At 41.6% G+C, this 24,592-nt stretch overlaps 1 protein-coding gene and 1 long non-coding RNA gene across 4 annotated transcripts in view; one reads left to right on the forward strand and one right to left on the reverse strand.

Moving 5' to 3' along the window:
* LOC130362556 (uncharacterized) overlaps positions 1-24,592 on the forward strand; it is a 68,638-nt gene that overhangs the window by 20,818 nt on the left and 23,228 nt on the right. The window lies entirely within an intron of this gene.
* The window catches only part of WTAP (WT1 associated protein), a 60,719-nt gene continuing 43,756 nt past the window's right edge, over positions 7,630-24,592 (reverse strand). For all 3 annotated transcript variants that reach the window (XM_056567233.1, XM_056567235.1, XM_056567234.1), the window contains exons 7-8: positions 10,780-10,934; positions 7,630-8,815 (exon numbers count right to left, since the gene is read on the reverse strand). In XM_056567233.1, coding sequence (XP_056423208.1) covers positions 8,247-8,815; positions 10,780-10,934 — 724 coding nt within the window. In that variant the 3' untranslated portion in view covers positions 7,630-8,246. The remainder of the gene's footprint in view (positions 8,816-10,779; positions 10,935-24,592) is intronic.

Below are 24,592 nucleotides of genomic sequence, written 5' to 3' on the forward strand. Positions count from 1 at the left end.
TCCTTCAGCATGACCTGTTTGGTGGTGGGTAAGTAATGGTGTGGGGTGGCATTTCTTTGGGGGCTGCACAGCCCTCCATGTGCTTGTCAGAGGTAGCCTGGCTGCGTTTAGGTACCGAGATGAGATCCTCATATCTCTTGTACGACCGTATGCTTGTGTGGTTGGCCCTGGGTTCTTCCTAATGCAAGACAATGCTAGATCTCATGTGGCTGTAGCATGTCAGCAGTTCCTGCAAGAGGAAGGGCATTGATGCTATGGACTGGCCCGCTCGTTCCCCAGACCTCAATTCGACTGAACACATCTGGGACATCATGTCTTGCTCCATCCACCAATACCACGTTGCACCACAGACTGTCCAGGAGTTGATGGATGCTTTAGTCCAGGTCTGGAAGGACATCCCTCAGGAGACCATCCGCCACCTCATCAGGAGCATGCCCAGGCATTGTAGGGAGGTCATATGGGCACGTGGAGGCCACACACACACTAATGAGCCTCAATTCCACTTGTTTTAAGGACATTACGTCAAAGTTGGATCAGCCTGTAGTGGGGTTTTCCACTTTGATTTTGAGTGTGACTCCATATCCAGACCTCCATGGGTTGATAAATTTGATTTCCATTGGTCACTTTTGTGTGATTTTGTTGTCAGCACATTCAACTATGTAAAGACAAAAGTATTTTGTACGATTAGTTCATTCATTCAGATCTAGGATGCGTTATCTTAGTGTTCCCTTTATTTTTTTGAGCAGTGTACAATGGAGGAGATTTATCAAAACCTGTCCAGAGAAAAAGTTGCTGCGTTGCCCTTTTTAAAGAGGCCTCTGAAGCGATCTGATTGGTTGCTATGGGCAACTCAGCAACTTTTCCTCTGGACAGGTTTTGATAAATCTCCCCCAATATGTCTACTTTATGTTGGCATCATAAAGTTGACATGTTTTAACTTTTTGAAAACTTTGAGGGCTTCAAAGTATAGCAGCATTTTCAAAATTTTCATGGAAAATTCTAAATCTGAATTCTTCAGGGACCAGTTAAGTTTGAAGTGGATTTGAGGGGCCTGTCTGTGAGAAATACCCCATAAATTACCTCATTATAGAAACTAAACACCTCAACATATTCAAAATGACATTCTGAAAGTTTGTTAACCCTTTGTGTTTCACAGGAATAGCAGCAAAGTGAAGGAGAAAATTCCAAATCTTCATTTTTTACACTCATTTTTGTAATTTTTACAAGGGGTAAAGGAGAGAAATCCTCCCAAAATTCGTAACCAAATTTCTCTCGAGTAAGGAAATACCTCATATGTAGATGTAAAGTGCTCCGTGGGTGCACTAGAGGGCTCAGAAGGGAAGGAGCGACAATAGGATTTTGTGTGAAAGTGTGAATTTTGCTGAAATTTTGGTTTGGGGGGGGGGGGGGGGGGGGGGGGGCATACCGCATTTAGGAGCATTTGGTGCCAGAGCTGAAAAAAAAAAAAAAAAACAAACCCACAAGGCATACTATTTTGGAAACAGCACCCCTCAAGGGACGTAACAAGGGCATAGTGAGCCTTAACACCCCACAGGTGTTTGGCGACTTTTCATTAAATTCGGATGTGTAAATGGAAACACCATTTCTTCTAAGTATGGAAATACCCCATATGTGGATGTAAAGTGCTCTGCAAGCAAACTACAATGCTCAGAAGAGGAGGAGCTCCATTGAGCTTTTGGAGAGAGAATTTATTTGGAATAGAAGTCGGGGGCCATGTGCGTGTACAAAGCCCCCATGGTGCCAGAACAGTGGGACCCCCCCCCCCCGCCCCATTTTGGAAACTACACCCCTCACAGAATGTAAGAAGGGGTGCAGTGAGCATTTATTCTGCTAGCTGCCATCATTGAGAAAGCCACACTTAGTGGTGAAACATGTAGGATGTTAGCAGATATATGGTATATGCACTAACATCCACTGGCATATAAGAAGTCAAGTGAGAGGCAGTGCACACTGCAGGTGCAACTGCCTCCAATGTCGGCATAAAAAGCCTTAATCAGCACTAGTTTAGTACTGAACATCCTTTTCCTGACTAGTTCTGAATAGAACAGTTGTTCACAATATTGGAAAGGATAGTGGATAACATCCAGTGGAATTAGTTGTGGTTTTAATATTCCTCCCTTGGTTAATTTATAAAGGAATGATTAAAAGTTATGTTTTATAAGAGTAGGGATTATGAGGATTCTAGTACCTTTTTCATTTTCACGGACCACTATTCCAAAGATCTGTCAGACACCTGTGGGGCGTAAATGCTCACTGTACCCCTTATTACATTACGTGAGGGGTTTAGTTTCCAAAGCGGGGTAGTGTGTGTGTGTGTGTTTCCATTGTTCTGGCACCATGGGGGCTTTGTAAACACACGTGGCCTTCAATTCTCTCCAAAAGCCCAATGGAGCTCCTTCTCTTCTGAGCATTGTAGTGCGCCCCCAGAGCACTTTACATCCACATATGGGGTATGGGGGAGATTTATCAAAACCTGTGCAAAGGAAAAGTTGTCCAGTTGCCCATAGCAACCAATCAGATCGCTTTTCATTTTGCAGAGGCCTTGTGAAAAATAAAAGACGCGAACAAATTGGATGCTATGGGCAACTGGACAACTTTTCCTTTGCACAGGTTTTGATAAATCTCCCCCTATGTCCCTGATGAGTAGAGATGAGCGAACTTACAGTAAAATTCGATTCGTCACAAACTTCTCGGCTCGGCGGTCGCTGACTTTTCCGGCATAAATTAGTTCAGCTTTCAGGTGCTCTGGTGGGCTGGAAAAGGTGGATACATTCCTAGGAAAGACTCTCCTAGGACTGTATCCACCTTTTCCAGCACACCGGAGCACCTGAAAGCTGAACTAACTTATGCAGGAAAAGTCAGCGACCGCCGAGCCAAGAAGTTTGTGATGAATCGAATTTACTGTAAAAGTTCGCTCATCTCTAGAAATGAGTTTGCACATTTTGGGGGGCTTTTTTTCTATTTTCCCTTGTGAAAATTAAAAATTTAGGGTAAGGCTGCATTCACACTTCATTTTTACATTACAGGTGCCGGATCTGGCTGGGGGAGGGGCTCTCCCGTACCCCAGCCGGACCAACACTAAACTCCATTTACTTTAATGAGCCGACGTTCGGTGAGGGTATTTATTCTTTCATGTTTATATCAGAACGGCTGTAATATCAGCCACCCCTGTACAAATCACTAATTTAGGCATCAAATGTACATAGTGCGCTCTCACTCCTGAGCCATGTTGTGTACCCGCAGTAATGGGTATTTTTGTACTCAGGAGAAATTGCGTTACAAATTTTGGGTGTCTTTTTTTTTTTTTCCTTTTTACTTCTTATGAAAATGAAAAGTATGGGGCAACAACAGCATGTTAGTGTAAAATTTTTAAGGAGAAAAAGCCCACCAAAATTTGTTAGGCAATTTCTCCCGAGTACGGAAATACCCCATATGTGGCACTAAACTGTTGCCTTGAAAGATGACAGGGCTCCAAAGCAAGAGAGCGTCATGCACATTTGAGGCCTAAATTAGGGATGGACCCGAATGCAAGAATTACACTTGCCTCCGATACCAAAATTAACCTATGGCAGTGTTTCCCAAACAGGGTGCCTCCAGCTGTTGCAAAACTCTCAGTATATGTGTTTTATTTTTTAATTTTTTTGTAATGTAGTGCTTTTAAGGTACATTTGAACAGGAGGGAGTTTACAGTGAGTTTCTCACTGGGAGTTTGAGCTGCAGCGGAAAATTTGCTGCATCTCAAACTTGCAGCGAGAAACTCACTGTAAACCCTGCCCGTGTGAATGTACCCTGTACATTCACATGGGGGAGGCAAACGTCCAGCTGTTTCAAGACTACAACTCCCAGGATGCTCTTTGGCTGTCCGTGCATGCTGGGGGTTGTAGTTATGGAGGCAAACTGGTTGTGAAACACTGAGTTAGGTAAACTCATTGTTTTGCAACCAGTGTGCCTTCAGCTGTTGCAAAAGCTACAACTCTCAGCATGCACGGACAGCCAAAGGGTATGCTGGGACTTGTAGTTATGCAGCAGCTGGACGCATACTACGAAAACTCCCAGCATGCCCTTTGGCGGCCCATGCATGCTGGGGGTTGCAGTTTTGCAACAGCTGGAGGCACACTGGTTGCAAAACACTGAGTTAGCTAACAAACTGTTTCGCAACCAGTGTGCATTCAGCTGTTGCAAAACTACAACTCTCAGCATGCACTTACAGCCGAAGGGCATGCTGGGACTTGTAGTTATGCAACAGCCGGAGACACACTACTGCAACTTCCAGCATGCCCTTTGGCTGTCCATGCATGCTGGGGGTTGTAATTATCTAACAGCTGGAGGCACACTTTCATAGAAAAAATGTGTCTCCAGCTGTTGCATAACTACAACCTCCAACATGCATGGACAGCCAAAGGGCATGCTGAAAGTTGCAGTAGTGTGTCTACTGCAACCGATGTCGGGGATTGGAGGCCCCACACCAGGTAACAACTCTCGGCACCCGATATCGCACTCCAGAATAGGGGCGGAGCGGGTGCCGTTTCAGGACAACCCCAAAGCAGGAGTCCTGATTTGTCGGCAGTTACTGGCCGACGAATCAGGACGACCGCGAGGTGGCACCAGGTGCCACCTCACTCCTGCTGCTAAAGGATGATAGGTGCTATCTAGGACGGTACCTATCATCCTATTCCAGGTCACAGATTGACCCGGAATTGCCGGAAATAGCCTTTCTGAATTGATCTCAGGACCCTCCCCAGGCATTGTCACGGGATGCCTGCTGAATGATTCCAGCAGGCATCCCGGTCCAGGTCCCCGCCCGAAAAACGGCAGGGACTGGAATTCCCACGGGCGTACAGGTATGCCCTGGATCCTTAAGAATCGGGGATGCAGAGCGTACCTGTATGCCCTGTGTAACCAATAAGTTAACCTAAACAAGACTAAAGAATTCAGCAAAAAGTTATTCTGCTACTTGACCATTATCAGGGTTATGCTTTAGGATAGTGTCACATTTGCTGTATTTAACTGCTGCGTATTTTCCTTCACATTGAAGTCAATGGGTAGCAAAATCAGCTGTGTATATTGCCTCATTGTGTTCTACTTTAGGACAGTCCCCTCTTTATTTCCAAAGCAGCTTCAACAGTAAATATTGAGTCTTTTACCAGTATTCTTTCTCAAACCTGTCACAGAAGATACGTTCAATGGATGTAAAAAGTGCCCTAACTTGTTACCATATAGTGTACAACAAGCATGTCAAACTCAAAGGCTAACATGGGCCAAAAAATGTTTAAGTTTATGTGGGCCGCATCAAACAAACAAAACCATGCCCCTCCATGCACAAGACCCCATGCCCCCCCTTCACAAGACTGTCCAGTACAGTTCCCCCACATTAGGTTGGCAGTATAGTTCCACCACAGACATACAGCCTTTAGCCATATACAGTGTATGGCTGGAGGCTGTATGTCAGTTTACTGCCCCACTTCAGTATTCCGACCACCACTCCTTCAATCAGGGGTCACGATTTACTGCTAAGGCCTATGGGTCATAGCAGTAGGTCCCGGGACCAGAGAGGAGCAGTGGTCGGAGCACTGAAGATGACGTGCCGCTGGTGACTTACCATGCGCGTGCATCCTCCTCGCTGCTCCGGTCTTCTATGGGCGCACGCACGGGACGTCAGTGACGTCCCTGCGTGCGCTACCTCCTGGCCGCCCCTGCGTTTTTAAAGTTAAAGTGGGGCCGCCGAGAGGTAACCAGGGCATCCTTGTCTACTGAAAAAAAAATTCGGGACACAGGGATGCGGGGCCGCAAAGACGTTCATTGTGGGCCACATGTTTGACACCCATGGTGTACAAGATTTTTGAAAGGAGAATTTATTTGTACTGTTTGCAGGGCCTAGAAAAAAGGTACACAACCAAATACACCCTAGATTGCTGGTTAAATTAATCACTAAAGCCTATTCTCTGTGCCAACTTTGATAAAAGTTTAATTACCGTAGATCCCCAAGTATAAGCAGAGTTTTTCAGCACAATTTTTTGTGCTGAAAGCGCCCCCCTTGGCTAATACTAGAGTGAAAAAAACTTTTCTGGCTTAGCTGTGAGGGGATGGTACAGGCCGTCCATCTCCGCCTGTCAATCCCTTCTCAGTGGTCTTCAACCTGCGGACCTCCAGATGGTGTGTGTGTGTGACGCCACCGCGCAGGGATGTCACGGACGTCCCTGCGTGTCGTCGTCAACGCAACGTCACTAGTCCGGGGCTGGCCCGGAACAGAGAAGATGGACATCCCGGAATGACTAACCCTCCCCACCGGACGGTCCCTGCAGCATAGATGGCCGAAGATGGACGGCCCGGACCAGCTCACCCTTCCTTCCCACCGAGGGGAGGCAAGTAGAAAACAAAAGGGGGATCTGGATGATGATGAAGGGATTGACAGGCGGTGATGAGGAAAGGGGGGGGGGGGGGGGTGATGACTAGTGTGTTAATGACGGGGGTCTGGATAATAACCTGGGGGGGGGGGGGGGGGGATGATTTATTTCCCACCCTAGGCTTATAGTCGAGTCAATAACTTTTCCTAGGTTTTTGGGGTGAAATTAGGGGCCTCGGCTTATATTCGGAACGGCTAATACTCGAGTATATACGGTAGGTAAATATTCTAACTTTATGCTTCTGCAGCATTTTATTTACATTTTGCCTGATGTACCTGAAATACTCCTTTCAGAGAGAAAGTGTAAATTATGGTCAGTATACCAGAAAATGAATTGTCATGAACTGTATCTCACAAATCTCATGGGTACTACTTGAGCTTTTTGCCACGTGTACTCTATTAAAATTATAAAACTTCTTGCTAAGTGAAGGGAACATTATAGTATACAGATTTTTCAAGAGCTGTATAAAATATGTGCAGTAATCTCCCCTTGAAAGGTCAAAATGAATAGGAAATGTTAAATACAACCATCTGTGATGGGTAAAAAAATAGAATAAATGCAGCAAACCTGCTTTCTCGTCTTGTCTGCCAGAACAACTTACAAAAAATATATTTTCAATTGGACAGCCTAATCTGAACAAGCGTTAAGACTTGAATAACCTGGGGCCTAAGAATCTCCTAGGACTGTATCCACCTTTTCCAGCCCACCAGAGCGCTTGAAAGCTGAACTAATTTATGCAGGCAAAAGTCAGCAAACGCAGAGCCGAGAAGTTTGTGACGAATCAAATCACTAACTTCACTCCTCTCTAGTTTCAACCTTTTATCATGTTCTTTAGTTCCCAAGTTCAAGTCTAATTTCATACAAATGGTTAGTGCTGATTTTTTCTTATACAGAGCTTCAAACCCCTAAGAGAGGCAACCACAGCAAATCAAGCTACATCCTACCGATGTAGTTTAGCTACTATGGAGTCAATGAGCCTTGAAATGTAAGGATACGTAAGGTCATCAAGAGGGAAATGGTTTTAATTTACAACACTCTTTGTACGTGTGTCTTCAGGAACACAACTTTTAATGATAAGTGGCAAACTGCTATATTGATTATACTCCAACATGTCCCAAGTCATTACAACAAGGCTCCAGTTCTGGAAACAAAGTATCAAGGTTACTTTAAAGGCCAAATATGATCAACAAATTTTTATGACATGTGACATATTAAAAATCTTTATTTTGGTTTGGTCAGTACAGGCAAGGTAATATTGGAGTCACAGGATCATATGCATAAACAAGGTACAACGGTCTGAATAACTGCACACTAGTGTCAAACATTCAGCCATCTAAAGGAGGAATAGTATGTACAGTTTTGCCGAAGTAGAAAATAAAAAAAACTCAGTTCAACATAAACTACCAGAGAAATTTTTGTGATAAAACTATGTTATTGGGTGTACTTTGGCAGTTACCCATGCACAGTACTATGAAAAAACATGGTGATAAAGAGATGGTAGAAATCCCACTACACGGCAAAATTTTGATATTAGAAGTTGTACAGACATCATTAATATGAAGAATTTACAAAGTTATTTGTCCAACTTTTAATTATCTTACATAAAAATAACTGTCTACATAAATGTCAATTTTGTTTGCAACTGAATGTAATTAACTGTTAAAATGACCAAAATGGCAGAGGTATTACATTAAGCAACAATGAAAAACAAAACTCCGAAAGGCAAAATTATGACAAAATATACACTATTCTTGGACAGTATGAACTGTGAAATTAAATGACTTGTATTCATAGAAAACAAAAATAAACAAGTTTTTTATTTTACAAAACAGATCCCTGTACGTTTGCTCCAGAGTCCAAGCCATTCTGAATGTGACGGGAGCTCACAGTTCTGTTACCTTTGACACTCCTTGGTTTCTCCTCCTGAGAGTCATGATTGGAGTCTGTATCGTTAGAGTGGTGAGTGAGAGAGTTCTCACTTCCAGTAGGTGAGTCTACACTCTCATACCCAGTACTAAGCTGATTTAAGTAACTTGACCCCCCTCTACCAGTTCTCTCGTCTGAGTGGTTGGACAGTTTTCCCTCATTTACAGGGGAACCAGGAAAGTCTTCTTCTGCACTACTACCCTCCCTATAAAGAGCTGAAGAGCTGTGACTTCTCTGATGGGAAGAGCCACCATTGCTTGGTCCATTTGCCACACGACTGCAGTCCTTGCTTGTTGTCTCTCCTTCTTTGGGCTCTGCTGGAGTCCTGTTAGAAATTTGAGACTGTTGTTGCTGGAGTTGAGAGAACTGTTGACGGGATTCTTTTAGTTGCTGTTGTAGAACCAAGATAGTACTTTGCATGCCTTCCACTTCCTCATCCAGCTGAATGATGAAGTCATTTAGTTCTGATAGAGAAAATGATCAAAAGAAAAATTGTAAATACAGTAAAATAAAAAAAAATAAAAAAACATAAAAAAATAAATCAAACCCAGATACTGAAAATTCTTGGAGCAGCAAAACTGACAGTATGTTATATAAACAAACAACAGTTTTTAACCACCACTGGAGGTGTTCTCTACAACCAAAAAATTCTTAATTGAGTAACTATTTCTATATCTAATATAGATTTATATAGTGTTTCTATATTAAATCTGGACAGCATAACTTTGCTTAGTAATATTGCTACATGTAGTAAATTTGAAGGGTTTCTTCCCCAGAAAGTTATCAATCCATAAAATAGGTGCCTGATTGTTAAAAGGGTCAATCACCAAAACATGAATACCGTGGCGCATTTGAATGGGGCAGTGGTTAAATATACAGGTCATCATTCCATTTAAAGTCTGTGGGTACTCAGTTTAACCCATACATTTTTTTGGATGCTTGACCATTGCTTCATTCAAATGGGGGTCCAAGAGATTTCACCTATCCATAGAATAGATGTTAAGTGTTAACTTTGGTAAAACCACTTTGAATGTTAGCTTTTCTGATATGCCTTTGATCTATATGTAGATGCACAAAAATAGACATTACAACACAGGGAATTAGAACATGATCCAATAACTATGTATTGTAACTTCACTACAGGGATAGTAGACCCATAAAATAAAAGCTCACTCCCCGATTTGATACCCAAGCTACACGGTTTAGTAAAAATAATTTTCATTCTGCTTACATGCAACATGTAACACAAAAACCTAAAAGAAACTAACGCTGCTTTCACACTGTATGTTGCTCCGTTTTACACCCTTAAACGGCCGTTAAAAAGTCTATGGGATTTTCTGATCAGTTATCACCTGTTATAGCCAGTTATGAATAACAGACGTTATTTGTGACGGGAGAAAAAACTTTACATGCACTAATTTTTCTCCCGTCACAAACGTCAGTTTTTCATAACTGGCTATAACAGGTGATAACGGATAATAAGAAAATCCCATAGACTTTTTAACGGCCGTTTAAGGGTTTTCTTAACGGGGCATTGTAACAGGTCTTTAAAACGGAGCAATATATAGTGTGAAAGGAGCCTTAGACTATGTTTACACACACACCCCCACCAGAATTTCTGTATGGATTGCACATGAAAATTCTTCATGAATTTATAGCAAATACACTTGAATGGGATTCCGCTGTCCCGTTCACACAGCAGAATTTCATTAAAGTAAATTTTCATGAAGAATTATGTGCAGATATTCTGCCGTGCAAACATAGCCTTAAGGTGCGTTCACATGTGCATATTTTCTACTGCAGATCTGCATCTGCAGATTTTGTTGCCCATTGATTTCAATGGGTAGCAAAATCTGTAGAAGCAGACCTGCAGCAGAAAATATGCATGTGTGAACACGTACCCTTTTAGTGGTGATACAGAAATGGAAAATTAGTTCTTCTAGGTTTGGAATACACAAGCTAATGTATCAAGGAAAAGTAAAGGAAATTCCATTTTATGAGGTTTTCAGAACCAAATTACCCCTCTAAATAAAAACAAGCACATTAATGATAACATAAGGAGCCTCTAATTCAGGACTTCCCCATATAGCCAGTGCTAGGAGCAGGTACAAAGAGCATTCTTTAATCTATAGGACCAGGCACATTTCTACAGTAGATTCCAGCAGATCACTGGATGGCAATCTTTAAGACGTTTATTTTTGGTGGGCTCAAGTCTTTAAACATCTTATAAAGTAGCCTGTGGCCTGTTAACCAGTATCTCTTCTATTCTAGATGAAGATCACGTCCATTTGTAATCTTAAATGAACAAAGATTAGAAAATTGAACAGGTTTATGCAATTCCTCCTTATGAGCTTGTGTATCTCCAAACCAATGAATGTTAAATTAAACAGATAAGATACAGTTGTGAATCTATTTGTAACCCCCTTACCATCCTGACTGCTTTTAAGTTCCTCGCTATATTTCTTCTGCAAAGCCAACTCTGCCTCAAGTTGAGCAATACGTCCCTGGGACAGCTGCCTTCCCAACTCTTGATTCTCCTGGATAAGCATTCGACACTTCGCCATTAGCTTTTTGCCTGTTTGGCTGTAAAGTAAAAAGGGTTTTCTTTATCAAAACAAGATTATATTAACTTTGTTACAATTGCTTTTTAACCATTAGCCAAGATTTAAAACACTTTTTTTTAATTAACAGCCAACAACCTGTATAATCTCTTCAATATTAAGCCTGTAACATGCATTGCTGCTTAGTTACCAAAATGCTCCTTTTTTCTTGAGATCCTCACATTTCCTGGTACATCAGGAGGGCTACCAAACCCTCATCTCTCAAAAAAAATAAAAAATAAAAACTTGCCAAGTATATAAGCATTAAACGTATTGTCAAGATATCTGCACATAATTCCTTGTAAGAGATAACATTTTTGTAAAGTAATTAATGCCATATCACCATGTGTTTGACTTACCAAAACATTAAACAACATGATTAAACATGTTTAAAAGACAAGGATTGGTTCCCTGCACAATCCTAGATATAGCAATAATAAAATAAAATGTTGTTGATTCATGTAGCTTATGCACAGTCTTGTTTGTTTTAAACTAAACACTGATTGGATCAAAAATTATTTGACACAAACTCTGCCATGTAAGCAAAGCTATTAAGAAAAGCATGAAAAGGCACTAGAATAACTAGGTTAGGGTCACTCTACATTTTACATTTAAAGTGTACCTGTTTAGAAAAATGTAATATAACGTAGAAAATACCATTATACGTGTATTTGTGGTGCTGGGTGGTATGACCAAAAATGTGTATCACTGTATCTTTAAAATGTATTTGTTCCCCAGCACACTGCGGCTGATAGTTTATTCGAGGGGCCCGACCGGTATTGCGGTATAGGGAAAAATTCATATCGTACAGAAAAAACAAACTGGTATTCGGAATGAACCGGTATATCGCCCAGCACTATATATTTGTAATATACATTGGTTAAAAATGTGTATATTTTTGTCCCTACAGCTATTGCCCATGTGTGTCTGTGAGGAGTCCAAATAGAGCAAGTGTGGGTGGACAAGCAAGGCTCTGTGCAATAAGGCTCTATGACATGCCCCCGACTTACACAGCAGAATGATTGACAAGCCTGGAGCCTGCACAGAGCCCTGCTTGTCCTGCCCTCACTTCCTATATTTGGACCCTCAGAGACACACAGGCAATAACTGTAGGGACAGCATTCCCCCCCCCCCCCAAACATACACATTTTTAACCAATGTATATTACAAATATACATAATAGTATTATCTACATTGTATCAAAAGTTTTTAACGACAGGTACATTTTAACATACGTTTTTTAAGAGAGTATTCACATGTACAGTATCATGCACATTTTTGACGAGCAGGATTTGAAGCTGCAGATTGAGTGGTGGTCTCAGCAGAGTAACTATATATTTGTGTAGTATTGGTTGCCTATAAGTGTGTCTATCTCTATATCCACACACACACACACACACACACACACACACACACACACACACACACACACACACCTACAATTCAACCTATAGGCAACCAATACTACACAAAAGGTGATTACATCAGTTTATGAGAATGTTGAAAAATGCTTAAAGTTACATTATCACTGTAGTAATAAAAAAAAAAAAGTAACAGTAAAATATTCCACTTTTTACACTAGCCGACATTTACTTTTTTTTATAAAGCTCAGTTAGGCTAGGTTCATATTCGCACCAGAGCTGTTCAGAAGGCTGTGATCTTACAGGATCTGACCAGACAGTGCTGCTGTCAGCAAATCCGTACATAACTAGTTCTCTTCTCTGCTGCAAAGTGGATTCAATTATATCTGGTATGTAAACAGCCAGCACTTCAGACTGTTCATATGAAATATTTGACACATTGGCCCTGATTTACAAGGCCAATGTTTTAAATTGAAGAGTGTTGGCTTTTTACTAGTGTAAAATGTTGTTTCCCACTTGCAGGATTCCAATCTATTTACTATGGGGATTCACAGATTTGCAAGTCTGAAAAATTTTCTGGCCAGCTTTTTCTTGGTGAAAATATCCAGCCATTTAGTGACAGGATTTTCTGTGTATTTAGTAGTAAATAGGTCGGGTTGAGAAACCATGCCCTTTTCGTGCCGACCATTCCCCCTTTGTGGGTTTGCAGGTCTATTTTGGTGCAATGCCCCCAAAAAACTGGCGCATACACAATCTGTGCTGCACTGCACCACATTTTGAAGCACAACCCCCAAAAAAAGCATTCAGGTTTTCAATAGTAAATCAGGGCCCTAGTATCAAATTCTTAAAAGCAAGCAGAACAAAAATTATTTATTCTATATTACACACACTCTAGATTTATTTTCTGTCCAGAATTTTACACACCAAATCTGAAGCGGGTTATAGAACTGGCAAGCAAAATTCGATTTTTCAAATATCATCTACACGGAGGAAATCTTTTTGAGTAAAACTGACCTGCGGTGTGGATTTTTAAAAAGTCAATTTATGACTTTCAATATTTAACTCAAGGGGATAGGGTAAAACTGGCACCAAAACCATATAACTTCATGCAGATTTTTTTGGATTTGTCATGGAAAGCACCCAAAGCAAATCCATCTAGTATGAGTTTACTGTAAATATAAAGAATGTTCTTGTTCAGACATTATAAGATATCTTGCTAAGAAACTAAGATAACGCATAATAGTAAGTTGCAGAGCCCTTCATACAGTGATGGAATTTATTATTTTCTTATTGTCCCCAGGCTGCCTTATAAAATAAACTAACTCCCCTCCTCGTTCCTTTGTAGTTCTAGAATCAGGATGCCCCTTCTCCGGCCGGTTTCCGCTGACAGTCTGCTTTAAGGAGCTGTCCGGAGCTATATAGATGTGATGTCACATTGCTGCTCCGCCAATCACTGGCCGCAGTGGTATCTCCCCTCGACCAGTAATTTGCAAACGGCACTGTTAGTTCCCATAGCTAGAGACACTAGGCTCTGCAGCTCGAAAGAAAGCAGGGTCACCAGCCGAAGACGGGGTGCCCTGATATCAGAGCTATAAGGGACCGGAGAAATCAAAGTTATAATTGTAGACACCCTGGAAACAATAAGAAAATAATAAGTTCCAATTGACAACTCCTTTAAATGGGAACTTACAGATTAAATAACTTTATATGTTCTACATCTTCGCAAAATATAAAACTTTTCTATTATACTTTGTAAGAAAATTTTATTTCCTTCTTATAGAAATCATGGCTTATAAAATCATGACTTTGTCTAAGCTGAAGCACAGGCATGGACAAAGTCCAGTAAATGAGGGTGGGCTAGCACTCTGATAGGACAGGAGAGAGCACAGAGGAGTGCCATCAGACAGGAGAGAGCACAGAGGAGTGCCATCAGACAGGAGAGAGCCCAGAGGAGTGCTATCAGACAGGAGAGAGCCCAGAGGAGTGCCATCAGACAGGAGAGAGCCCAGAGGAGTGCCATCAGACAGGATAGAGCACAGAGGAGTGCCATCAGACAGGATAGAGCACAGAGGAGTGCCATCAGACAGGAGAGAGCACAGAGGAGTGCCATCAGACAGGAGAGAGCACAGAGGAGTGCCATCAGACAGGAGAGAGCACAGAGGACACCTCTGTGCTCTCTCCTGTCTGATGGCACTCCTGTGTGCTCTCTCCTGTCTGATAGTACTCCTATGTGCTCTCTCCTGTCTGATAGCACTCCTCTGTGCTCTCTCCTGTCTGATAGTACTCCTGTGCTCTCTCCTGTCTGATAGCACTCCTCTGTGCTCTCTCCTGTCTGATAGCACTCCTCTGTGCTCTCTCCTGTCTGATAGTACACCTATCAGACAGGAGAGAGCACAGGAATTTCTGAATCTGACTTTGCCCATTTAAGCATTATTTACATAACTACCCAAGCACATACATAATTATGATGTATTGCCTTTACAGTAGGGGAAGGAAATGTCTAGTGGCAACATGTTATATATGGTAAAAAAGTTTCTTACCAGGACTGGATATCCGAGCTTTGGCAACACTGTCCCACGGCGTATAATAATGAGGCTCAACTAGTCATTGGGCTATGCAGCATTCCTAAGTAGTCAATGCTCCAGGCTGTAATCCCTCCTATTTACACTTGATAACCTGGGCACGGCCGACTTCACAGTTCTCCTCATGGAAACCTTGCACAGGCAGTATCTCTGGGCATGAATCGGCATCTCGACTAGCATGAGGCTTCAGGGAGAAAAGTAGTGACATCTGCCGTAGGAGTGATTACAGCCAAAGCGTGGTGAGTACCAATTGCGAATCCCCTGATGACTACTTGACCCTCTTTAGTGTACAGCACAGAACACTTTTAAAGCTAATTTTCTATAAGATAGCCGACACTCAGGACATCTAAACCTAGTAAGAAACCTTACACTATATCAAGTGCTGCCACCAGTAATATAGGGTAATTTAGGTGTCAGGTTCCCTTTAACTCTGGTCTGAGTAGTTGAAGCTTATAGGGGTACTCCGCAGCAATTTTTTTTTTAATCAACTGGTGCCAGAAAGTTAAACAAATTTGTAAATTACTTCTATTTAAAAATCTTAATCCTTCTAGTACTTCTAAGCTCCACTGGAAGTTTTTTCTCTTTTTGAATTTCCTTTGTCTGACCAGTGCACTCTGCTGACATTTCTGTCCATTTTAGAAACTGTCCAGAGAAGGAGCAAATCCCCATAGCAAACTTCTCCTGCTCTGGACAGTTCCAGACATGGACAGAGTTGTCAGCAGAGAGCACTGTGGTCAGACAAAGGAAATCCCAATAGGAAAGAACTTCCAGTGGAGCATACAGAAGCTTAGAAGTACTAGAAGGATTAAGATTTTTTTTATTTTTATTTTTTTTTACATAGAAGTAATGTACACATCTGTTTAACTTTGTCATCCGTTGATTTAAAAAAAAAAATGTTTTCTAGTGGAGTACCCCTTTATTTTCATTGGGGTAGAATTTATAAATATTGTTATACTTGCCATAGACACACACTATTAGGAAATAGCTTAAAGGGGTTTGTTTATATTGAAAGACCACTTATGCTATCCACAGGATAGGGGATAAGAGTCTTAATTGCAGGGGTCTGATCCCTGCGAACCCTGCAATCTTCTGAAGGGCCCCCAGCTCTCTGAAAGAAGCCTGTGCTACAAATGGCACACACTCCATTTCTTAGAAAGCGACAAGAAACCTGAGTGCTGTACTCTGCCATCTTTGGCGCTCCTATAGAAATGACAAAAGGTCTCTTCTTTAAAAGCTGGGTCCCATCCAGGAGATCATGAGGGTTCCCCAAGGTTAGACTACCCAGCAATCTGACACTCCTCTCCTACCATGTGGAGAGGGGATACATTTTCTTTGCTGGACAATCCCTTTAAACATAACGCCAAAGTTATCACATAATATACATTAAAAAAAAAATCTCCAAAAACACTTATCTAGTGCAACCAAACAGTGCAGCTTTCCTTTAAGACAATTCTGCTGCACACCAGCTGCAAATCTGCAGTGGAAATCTGATGCATGGAAACACAGACTTACCGACTGCTGGGACCCCTGGCTCTCTGCATGAAAAATGATGTCAACCACAGCACAGCGGTGCCCTTTCCATGCATCTCTATGGTAGAGCTGGAGCAGTGGCAGGAGACCCCCCCCCCCCCCCCCCCACACACACACAGGGTAACTTTTAGACAAATTCAGTGTTTTCAACTGTAAAAGAATAAGGCCATCAAATCTATGCTCTATATGTTATACTCCAGTATAGAGGCACTCAAGCTACTGCAAAACTACAGCTCCACATAACTTTAGAAGCATTACTTTCATTTCCAAAAACCAGGTAGGTTAAGTAATTGGTACAGAGGTTCACTCCTTGGTTGCCACCCAATCCCACTGATGTGCTCTATTATAGTCTATGGAGCAAGATTCAGATGGGGTTTAATTCGTGATCACAGCAAATCTCGACCAGAGCGATATAAACTTTTGACATGTCTGGACAACATGTCAAATTTTTACTGAAAGATTTAAAGACCACTTGTAACCCATACACAAGTTATGGCCACATGGAAGAATGGAATACAACTACTACATTTGTTGATAAATTACTACCACACATTAGTTGTATGTGTGTTAATACTTTTAATAGGTTTGTTTTGTGCAGAATCCCTCTTAAAAGTTCTGCAGATGCAATTGTTCTGTAATGTAACAAGCTATACATTAACATATTAACCTATAAAATTTATCTAGTGAGAAATTATTTTTGTGTAGTCACAAAATATACATTTAATACTCACCTTCACCACTTGTGCTGGTATAAAGCTGAAGGAAAAACTATTTTCATACGACAATATAGGCAGCATTAATGCAAATATATATCTTTTGGCTTAATATTTTAACATTAAATATTTACTTGATTCAGCAGAAGAGATTAAGATTTTTGCAACTTAAAACTGTATGTAGGGGCAAAACCAGACAAGACAATGGAATTGTATCTAACAAGTGACATGGCATTTATTACTTTACAAGTGCAAGTTCTAGTAGAGGATACCTGCATAGATCCTTAAAATAACCCTGGAAGATTCAACAGTTTCTCCAAAGAGTAAAAGATTGTTCAGACGATCAGCTCAAAAATAACTGAATAAAATGTATTCATCTGTAGCAGATAATTACCTTCTACTCTGCAGAGACAGAACATGCACTGCTTAATTTTGTTAAACCCTTTTATTGTTTTTGTTCCACTGTCAATAGGTCAATAACTGAATGCAGATTTTATATTTAGAATCCCATTTTTCATATAAAACGCCAAATCCCATGCTTTGCTTCACGCGATTTTTAGATTTAAGTCAGTATGCACTGAACATTGGAATTGTGTTGGAGAGTTTAGTTTTTTTTTTGTTTTTTTTAAACTCGATTTGTAAAGCATACCTGTCACTTCAAAAGAAGTTAACCCCTTAAGGACCAGGGGTTTTTCCATTTTCGTTTTTCCTCCTTACCTTTAAAAAATCATAAAACTAAATTTTGCACCTAAAAATCCATATGATGGTTTATTTTTTGCGCCACCAATTCTACTTTGTAATGCATCAGTCATTTTACCTAAAAATCTACGGCGAAACGGAAAAAAAAAAAAAAATTGTGAGACAAAATTGAAAAAAAAAAAAAATACGCCATTTTGTAACTTTTGGGGGTTTCCGTTTCTACACAGTACATTTGTAGGTCCATACGATTAAAATTATGCCCTACTTATGTAGGTTTGATTTTGTCGTACTTCTGGGAAAAAAAAATCATAACTACATGCAGGAAAATTTATACATTAAAAATTGTCATCTTCTGACCCCTATAACTTATTTTTCCATGCATGAGGCGGTATGAGGGAACATTTTTTGCGCCGTGATCTGAAGTTTTTAGTGGTACCATTTTTGTATTGATCGGACTTTTTGATCGCTTTTTATCAATTTTTTCACGATAGAAAAAGTGACCAAAAATACACTATTTTGGACTTTGAATTTTTTTTGCGTGTACGCCATTGACCGTGCGGTTTAATTACGATATATTTTCATAATTCTGACATTCCCGCACACGGCGATACCACATATGTTTATTTTAACTTTGTTTTTAAATCGGAAAAGGGGGGGGGGGTGATTCAAACTTTTATAAGGGAAGGGGTTAAATTATCTTTATTCACTTTTTTTTTGCAGTGTTATAGCTCCCATAGGGACCTATAACACTGCACACACTGATCTTTTACATCGTTCAATGGTTTCTCATAGGAAACCATTGATCAATGATTCTGCCGTTTGACTGCTCATGCCTGGATCTCAGGTACTGAGCAGTCATTCGGTGATCGGACAGCATGGAGCAAGTAGGGACCCTCCGGCTGTCCTGTAAGCTGTTCGGGATGCCGCGATTTCGCCGCAGCGATCCCGAACAGCTCCCTGAGCTAACCGGCAACGTTTTAGTTTCACTTTAGACACGTCGATCAACTTTGAACGCTGCATCTAAGGGGTTAATAGCACACGGCACTGCGATCAGTCCACGTGCTATTAGCCACGGGTCCCGGCCGGGCCCGATCTGCTATGATGCGGGGCCCCGCGTTGTAGAACGGGAGCGGACTCATGACGTACCAGTATGTCATGGGTCCTTAACAGGTTAAAAATCTACATGGTGTTACTGTTATTAAGCCCCTGAGAGTCCGCTCCATGGTATATAGCCATTTCTCAATCTCTCTATTTTAGGATATGTGATCAGTGCTGGACTGTTTGCCAGCATTTATTACACCTGGACTTCCTTTCCCTTACTTTTCTTGCCAAGCACAGGCGAGCCCCTATATGTAAGTAATCATGCTCTCTGCCATACCATTGCAGTAAAGGAAAAAGGGCATTGGACTGAACAGGCTGGCACGGTCCTGGAAAAGCATTCACAATACAATACTAAATTACATGTGGGGGCATAAAGAAGAGGTTGTTGATGCACTGATTTTGCAAAGGTGCTACATGAACATGATGGAAAGTAACCAAAAAGAAGAATCACAAAAAAAAAAAAAAAATTCTAGTCTAAGCAGTAAACTTCTGCCACCGACTATGTTAAGCTACACAGAGACAAGAGGGAAACCATTATTTACCTTACAGGCAGACAACCTTTAGGAAGGCTTAGATTGCATTCACTTAGTCCAGGCTATCACCTGGACATAATATTTAAGCTCCTCCCCCAATGTGTCTGGTCTGCATGGAAGTGAAACAACCTAGTGGACCAGAATTCAGAGATGTTTCTGGGACAAGGAGTCCCATGTTTTTTTATTTTATTAAGTGATTAAAAGACAACATGTAGACTATCAAATGGAGGGAAGTGGTTTGAAACAACAGTGACCATTTAAGTACTGAACACCTACTGAGCTCTGGACTTGGAAGTCAACAGGCAAAACAGAAAAGCAAAATACAAAGCTTACAAGCCGCTTACAAACCCATGCCCATATTACAGTGGGGCAATTGTGCAAGTTTTCCCACTTAAGATGAGAGGCCTGTAATTTTCATGATAGGTATACCTCAACTATGAGAGACATACTGAGAAAAAAAAAATCTATAAAATCATTGTCTGATTTTCAAAGAATTTGCAAATTATGGTGGAAAATAAGTATTTGGTCACCAACAAACAAGATTTCTGCTCTCACAGACCTGTAACAACTTCTTTAAGAGTCTCCTCTGTCCTCCACTCGTTACCTGTATTAATGGCACCTGTTTGAACTTGTTATCAGTATAAGACACCTGTCCACAACCTCAAATGGTCACACTCCAAACTCCCCTATGGCCAAGACCAAAGACCTGTCGAAGGACACCAGAAACAAATTTGTAGACCTGCACCAGGCTGGGAAGACTGAATCTGCAATAGGCAAGCAGCTTGGTTTAAGGAAATCAACCGTGGGAGCAATTATTAGAAAATGGAAGCCATACAAGACCACTGATCATTTCCCTCGATCTGGGGCCCCACCCAAGATCTCGACCCGTGGTGTCAAAATTATCACAAGAATGGTGAGCAAAAATCCCAGAACCACATGGGGGGGTAGGACCTACAGAATGACCTGCAGAGAGCTAAGACCAAACTAACCAAGGCTTTCATCAGTAACACTACACCGCCAGGGACTCAAATCATACAGTACCAGACGGGTCCCCCTGCTTAAGCCAGTACATGTCCGGGCCCACCTGAAGTTTGCTAGAGAGCATTTGGATGATCCAAAAGAGGATTGGGAGAATGTCATATGGTCAGATGAAACCAAAAGTAGAACTTTTCGGTAAAAACTCAACTCGTCATGTTTGGAGGAGAAAGAATGCAGAGTTGCATCCAAAGAACACCATATCTACTGTGAAGCATGGGGGTGGAAACATCATGCTTTGGGGCTGTTTTTTTGCTAAGGGACCAGGACGACTGATCCGTGTAAAGGAAAGAATGAATGACTGAATACTTTTTGCCCCACTGTATCTAGAATGTATATATGAGCCACATTAACTCATTGTCAGACAAAAATGATAACATACTTTCACCCTCTGGTACCTTCCTGTCCTGTGCAACAGCTCTGTCCCCTGTGGAAATACCCCAATGACATTACCGGACATGGCAGGGTGCAGCCAAAGGCCTTAGTGATCACAAGCAATTGCACACGAGAGCTAAGGCCAACGATTTGTGCATACAACCAGCCTCAGAGGTCACATGCAAGTGCTTGTGCCCTCTGAGGCCAGCGGTTGGCTGCAGCACCCCATGCACTCTGACAATAGGTTGCACTACACTGCACCTTGTTGTTGCAATATTTAGTCGCCCTACCCCTGGGCCTTTTGTATATCTTTTTACAGCAATCTGATTCATTATGACTGAATCTGAAAATGCATGTTTGATGGCCTGCAACTAAAAGACAAAGTCAGAGTGCAACATTTTCTCTTCATTTGTATATTTAAGGAGAGAGATCCTACTCAGGCACCTACTCCAATCCCAGGAGTTCTGCGTTTTGTTGTACTCTGTATTCAATGACATTGGGGCAATTTCAAACAGGAACACCAGCACAAAAGCAATTTTTATCATACACTGCCTCTGGGCAACATAAGTCAGACAATACAGTGCAGAAACCTACACCTGAAATACTTTTTCCATGTTGAAAGACACATGCTTTCTAACTTTATGGTTATGCAAAGGAAAGTTTAAAGCTCTAAAAGAATAACTTATCTTTTTAAGCCAATACCAATAAAACAGATTCCTACTGAGCTTATAGTTAAGGGAAAAGAGAAACTTTAGGCTCAGTTTCCCCAAAACTACACCCTACCCCGAAAATAAGCCCTAGCTGGATTATCAGGATGGGTTGTACTATTAAAAAAAAAAAAAAAAAAAAAAAAAAAAAAAAAATTAACTTACCTTTGTCCTCTGTTCCCCCCTTGCTAAGGAACCGGTGTCACTGTTCTCCGCTATTCTTGCTGGTTCCTGGTGTTGGGACGTCTCAGAGCCTTCAGCCTATCACCGGCCGCAGTGATGTCCCGCCTCTGCCGATGATAGGCTGAGCCCACTGTCATTTAAGAAGCCGGCCGGGACATCACTGCGGCCGGTGACGTACCCATCCCCAGAAAGCAGCAAGAACAGCGGAGGAGGGACCATGAGGCCGGTTCCTTAGCAACGGGGGAACAGAGGACGAAGGCAAGTTAAAGTTTGTTTTTTTAATATTTGCAGCCCGGGCACAGGCATACAAAGTACAGCGCAGCGGCTGATAATTATTTAGCAAGGGGGGGGGGGGGGGAGAGAGAAGCAGCGACAATGTATGGGGGACAATGTATGTTGTTCAATGTACATACCGTAAATAAATAAGCCCTAGTGTGTTTTTGTGACTAAAATGAATATAAGACGGTCTTATTTTTGGAGAAACACGGTACCAAGAGTGTAGTGCAGCCAAAATGTGGCACTTTGAAACAAAAAATATCTGTTTTTGCCACACAGTGATTAGCAAGCAGGATTGAGAGGTCACCAGGGGCAGACTAGGTGGGAAAAAAAAATTAAGTGGCCAATACTCTCCACCCCAATACAATGACCAATGGATCCCAGTCCCTTCCCAATTTAAACTTGAAACAGGTTAAATGCCCACTCAGCCAAAACACTCACTGGAGGGGTGTCCTGCCTCTGACAGTAAATGGCTGAATAGGGATTTCCTGTATGTCTAGAAGGGAAAAGCAAGTGAAGATCAATTTGGATACAGTGTGTGTCAGTAAGGCAGCAGCAGAGGATCAGGTATGTGAGTACAGCTCACTGTATGTTTTTTTTCCCACTCACTCATCCCCCAGATAACCTATTTCGCTATATGATAATGGCAAAATGCTCCACAATCTACAAATTGTCAACGGTACAATATCCAAGTAGCTGGAGCCTTGCTGGCCATGATAGTCTTATATGTTCTTCAATAACATGCACAAGGATGTAACTACATCACAATCTTTAAGCAGATATGCAGATGTATGTAAACAGAGGACAGAGCATTTTAAGATACTTACATTTCTGGAAATGTATTAATAACCTGACAACAGAGTTTCTATACCCCTTGTCAAAGGAGCATATAAACACTGTTCACAAGGGGAATAGTAACACTCAGTTGTCAGTTTATTCATACAGTACTAGGATTCCACAATGCAAACCTATATGAAGAGATGCTCCAGCATGATTACTTTATGAGGCATTTACTTCCTGACATGCCTTTTTTTAAACACAAGCCCATCACACGTCTTGGAATCCCTTGCTAACTGCATACACCAAACTATAGAACGAGAACAGAAGTACAATTCATAGATTTCATAAGATTTTTTTTGTAAATATATTAGGGATCGACCGATATCGTTTTTTTTAGGGCCGATACCGATAATCGGTGGAGGTTAGGGTTAGGTCGATAACTTATACCGATATTCCGGCATAAGTTATCGGCTATATATCCCCCCCCCGCGACACCGCTGCAGATCATTGATTTAAAGCAGGTGCTTTAAATCAATGAACTGCAGTGGCTTTTGCAGTGCCATAGACCACCGCCGCCACCCGCTTCTCTCCCCCTGCCTGTCAGGGGGTCCCGAGTCCCATCACCGCCACACCGCTCCGCGCCCCCTACCGCTGCACCGCCCCATCTGGCTCCGGTGGCGTCCTCCTGAGCTGTCACTGTGCGCACATACGGTGACGTCACGTAACTCGTCATTGCGCACAGCGTAACTCAGGACGCAGCAGGAGTCGGAAGTAGCGTGGACCCCGGGAACAGGTAATTGTAAAACCGGGGATGGGGGAGGCAATGGGGCCGGGGCGGTGTGGCGGGTCGGTAATTGGCGATACCGATAATGCCCAAAATCGTGATTATCGGCCGATAATATAGATCCCTAAAATATATATAATGTTGCACAGAAATTAAATGCTATGAATTATGGTAATGTGTTGCTATACATTATTAATGCATAGTAAAATTTACCATGACAAAATTATAATTTAACTTTGTATAGGCTGTTAAGCAAGGCCCTATAAATCGCAGGCTGTAGGTCACCATGGTGAATAAGAATTACGTCCTGGCACCTAGGTAAGCACACTAGAGATTACACATGTACTGCACAATGTCTGTGGCCCCAATCTCAGTGTTAAAAAAAAAAAAAAAGTAGCTCTCCACCCATTTTCCTGCACACTGGCTGAACTGCCTACACATCCATAATATTACATCCTATAGGAGGAGCAGTTGATAATGATAGAGCAATCAGTCCCATAGTTACACTGCTTTCTCCACTGCCTGCCCTCCTTGCTTGAGCACAGTGTATTGTCTTATGCTTCTCCATAGGACGCCATCTTATGGACAGGAAAGCCGTCCAGTCAGCAGACAGGTTCAGGACAAGCTATATACAGGGGGGGTTCTACATACAGGATAAGTGGGTTAGGGTTAGCATTTCCGAGTGGAATACTGCTTACAAATTAAGCATTGTTCTAGCGCCAACTGATCCAGAAGGTCCACCTGGAATTTTTCCAGGCAGATATTCTACTGGGCAAAATAAAAGTGGTAAAGCAGTCAAAAAACAAAAAAAAAAAAAAAACACCACACTTTCAAAAACTAAAAGTGTGTCCGTTAAAAAAAAAATAAAAAATAAATCCTGTCTTTTTTGCTGGCTCCTAGATTCAAATAAAATTTGTCAACTCCTGATTTAAAGTATTTAATGACACCCTATAGTACCCAGGGACTCATCTGGCAAGGAAAA

This window comes from Hyla sarda, chromosome 3 (genome assembly GCF_029499605.1).
Source record: "Hyla sarda isolate aHylSar1 chromosome 3, aHylSar1.hap1, whole genome shotgun sequence".
NCBI lineage: Eukaryota > Metazoa > Chordata > Amphibia > Anura > Hylidae > Hyla > Hyla sarda.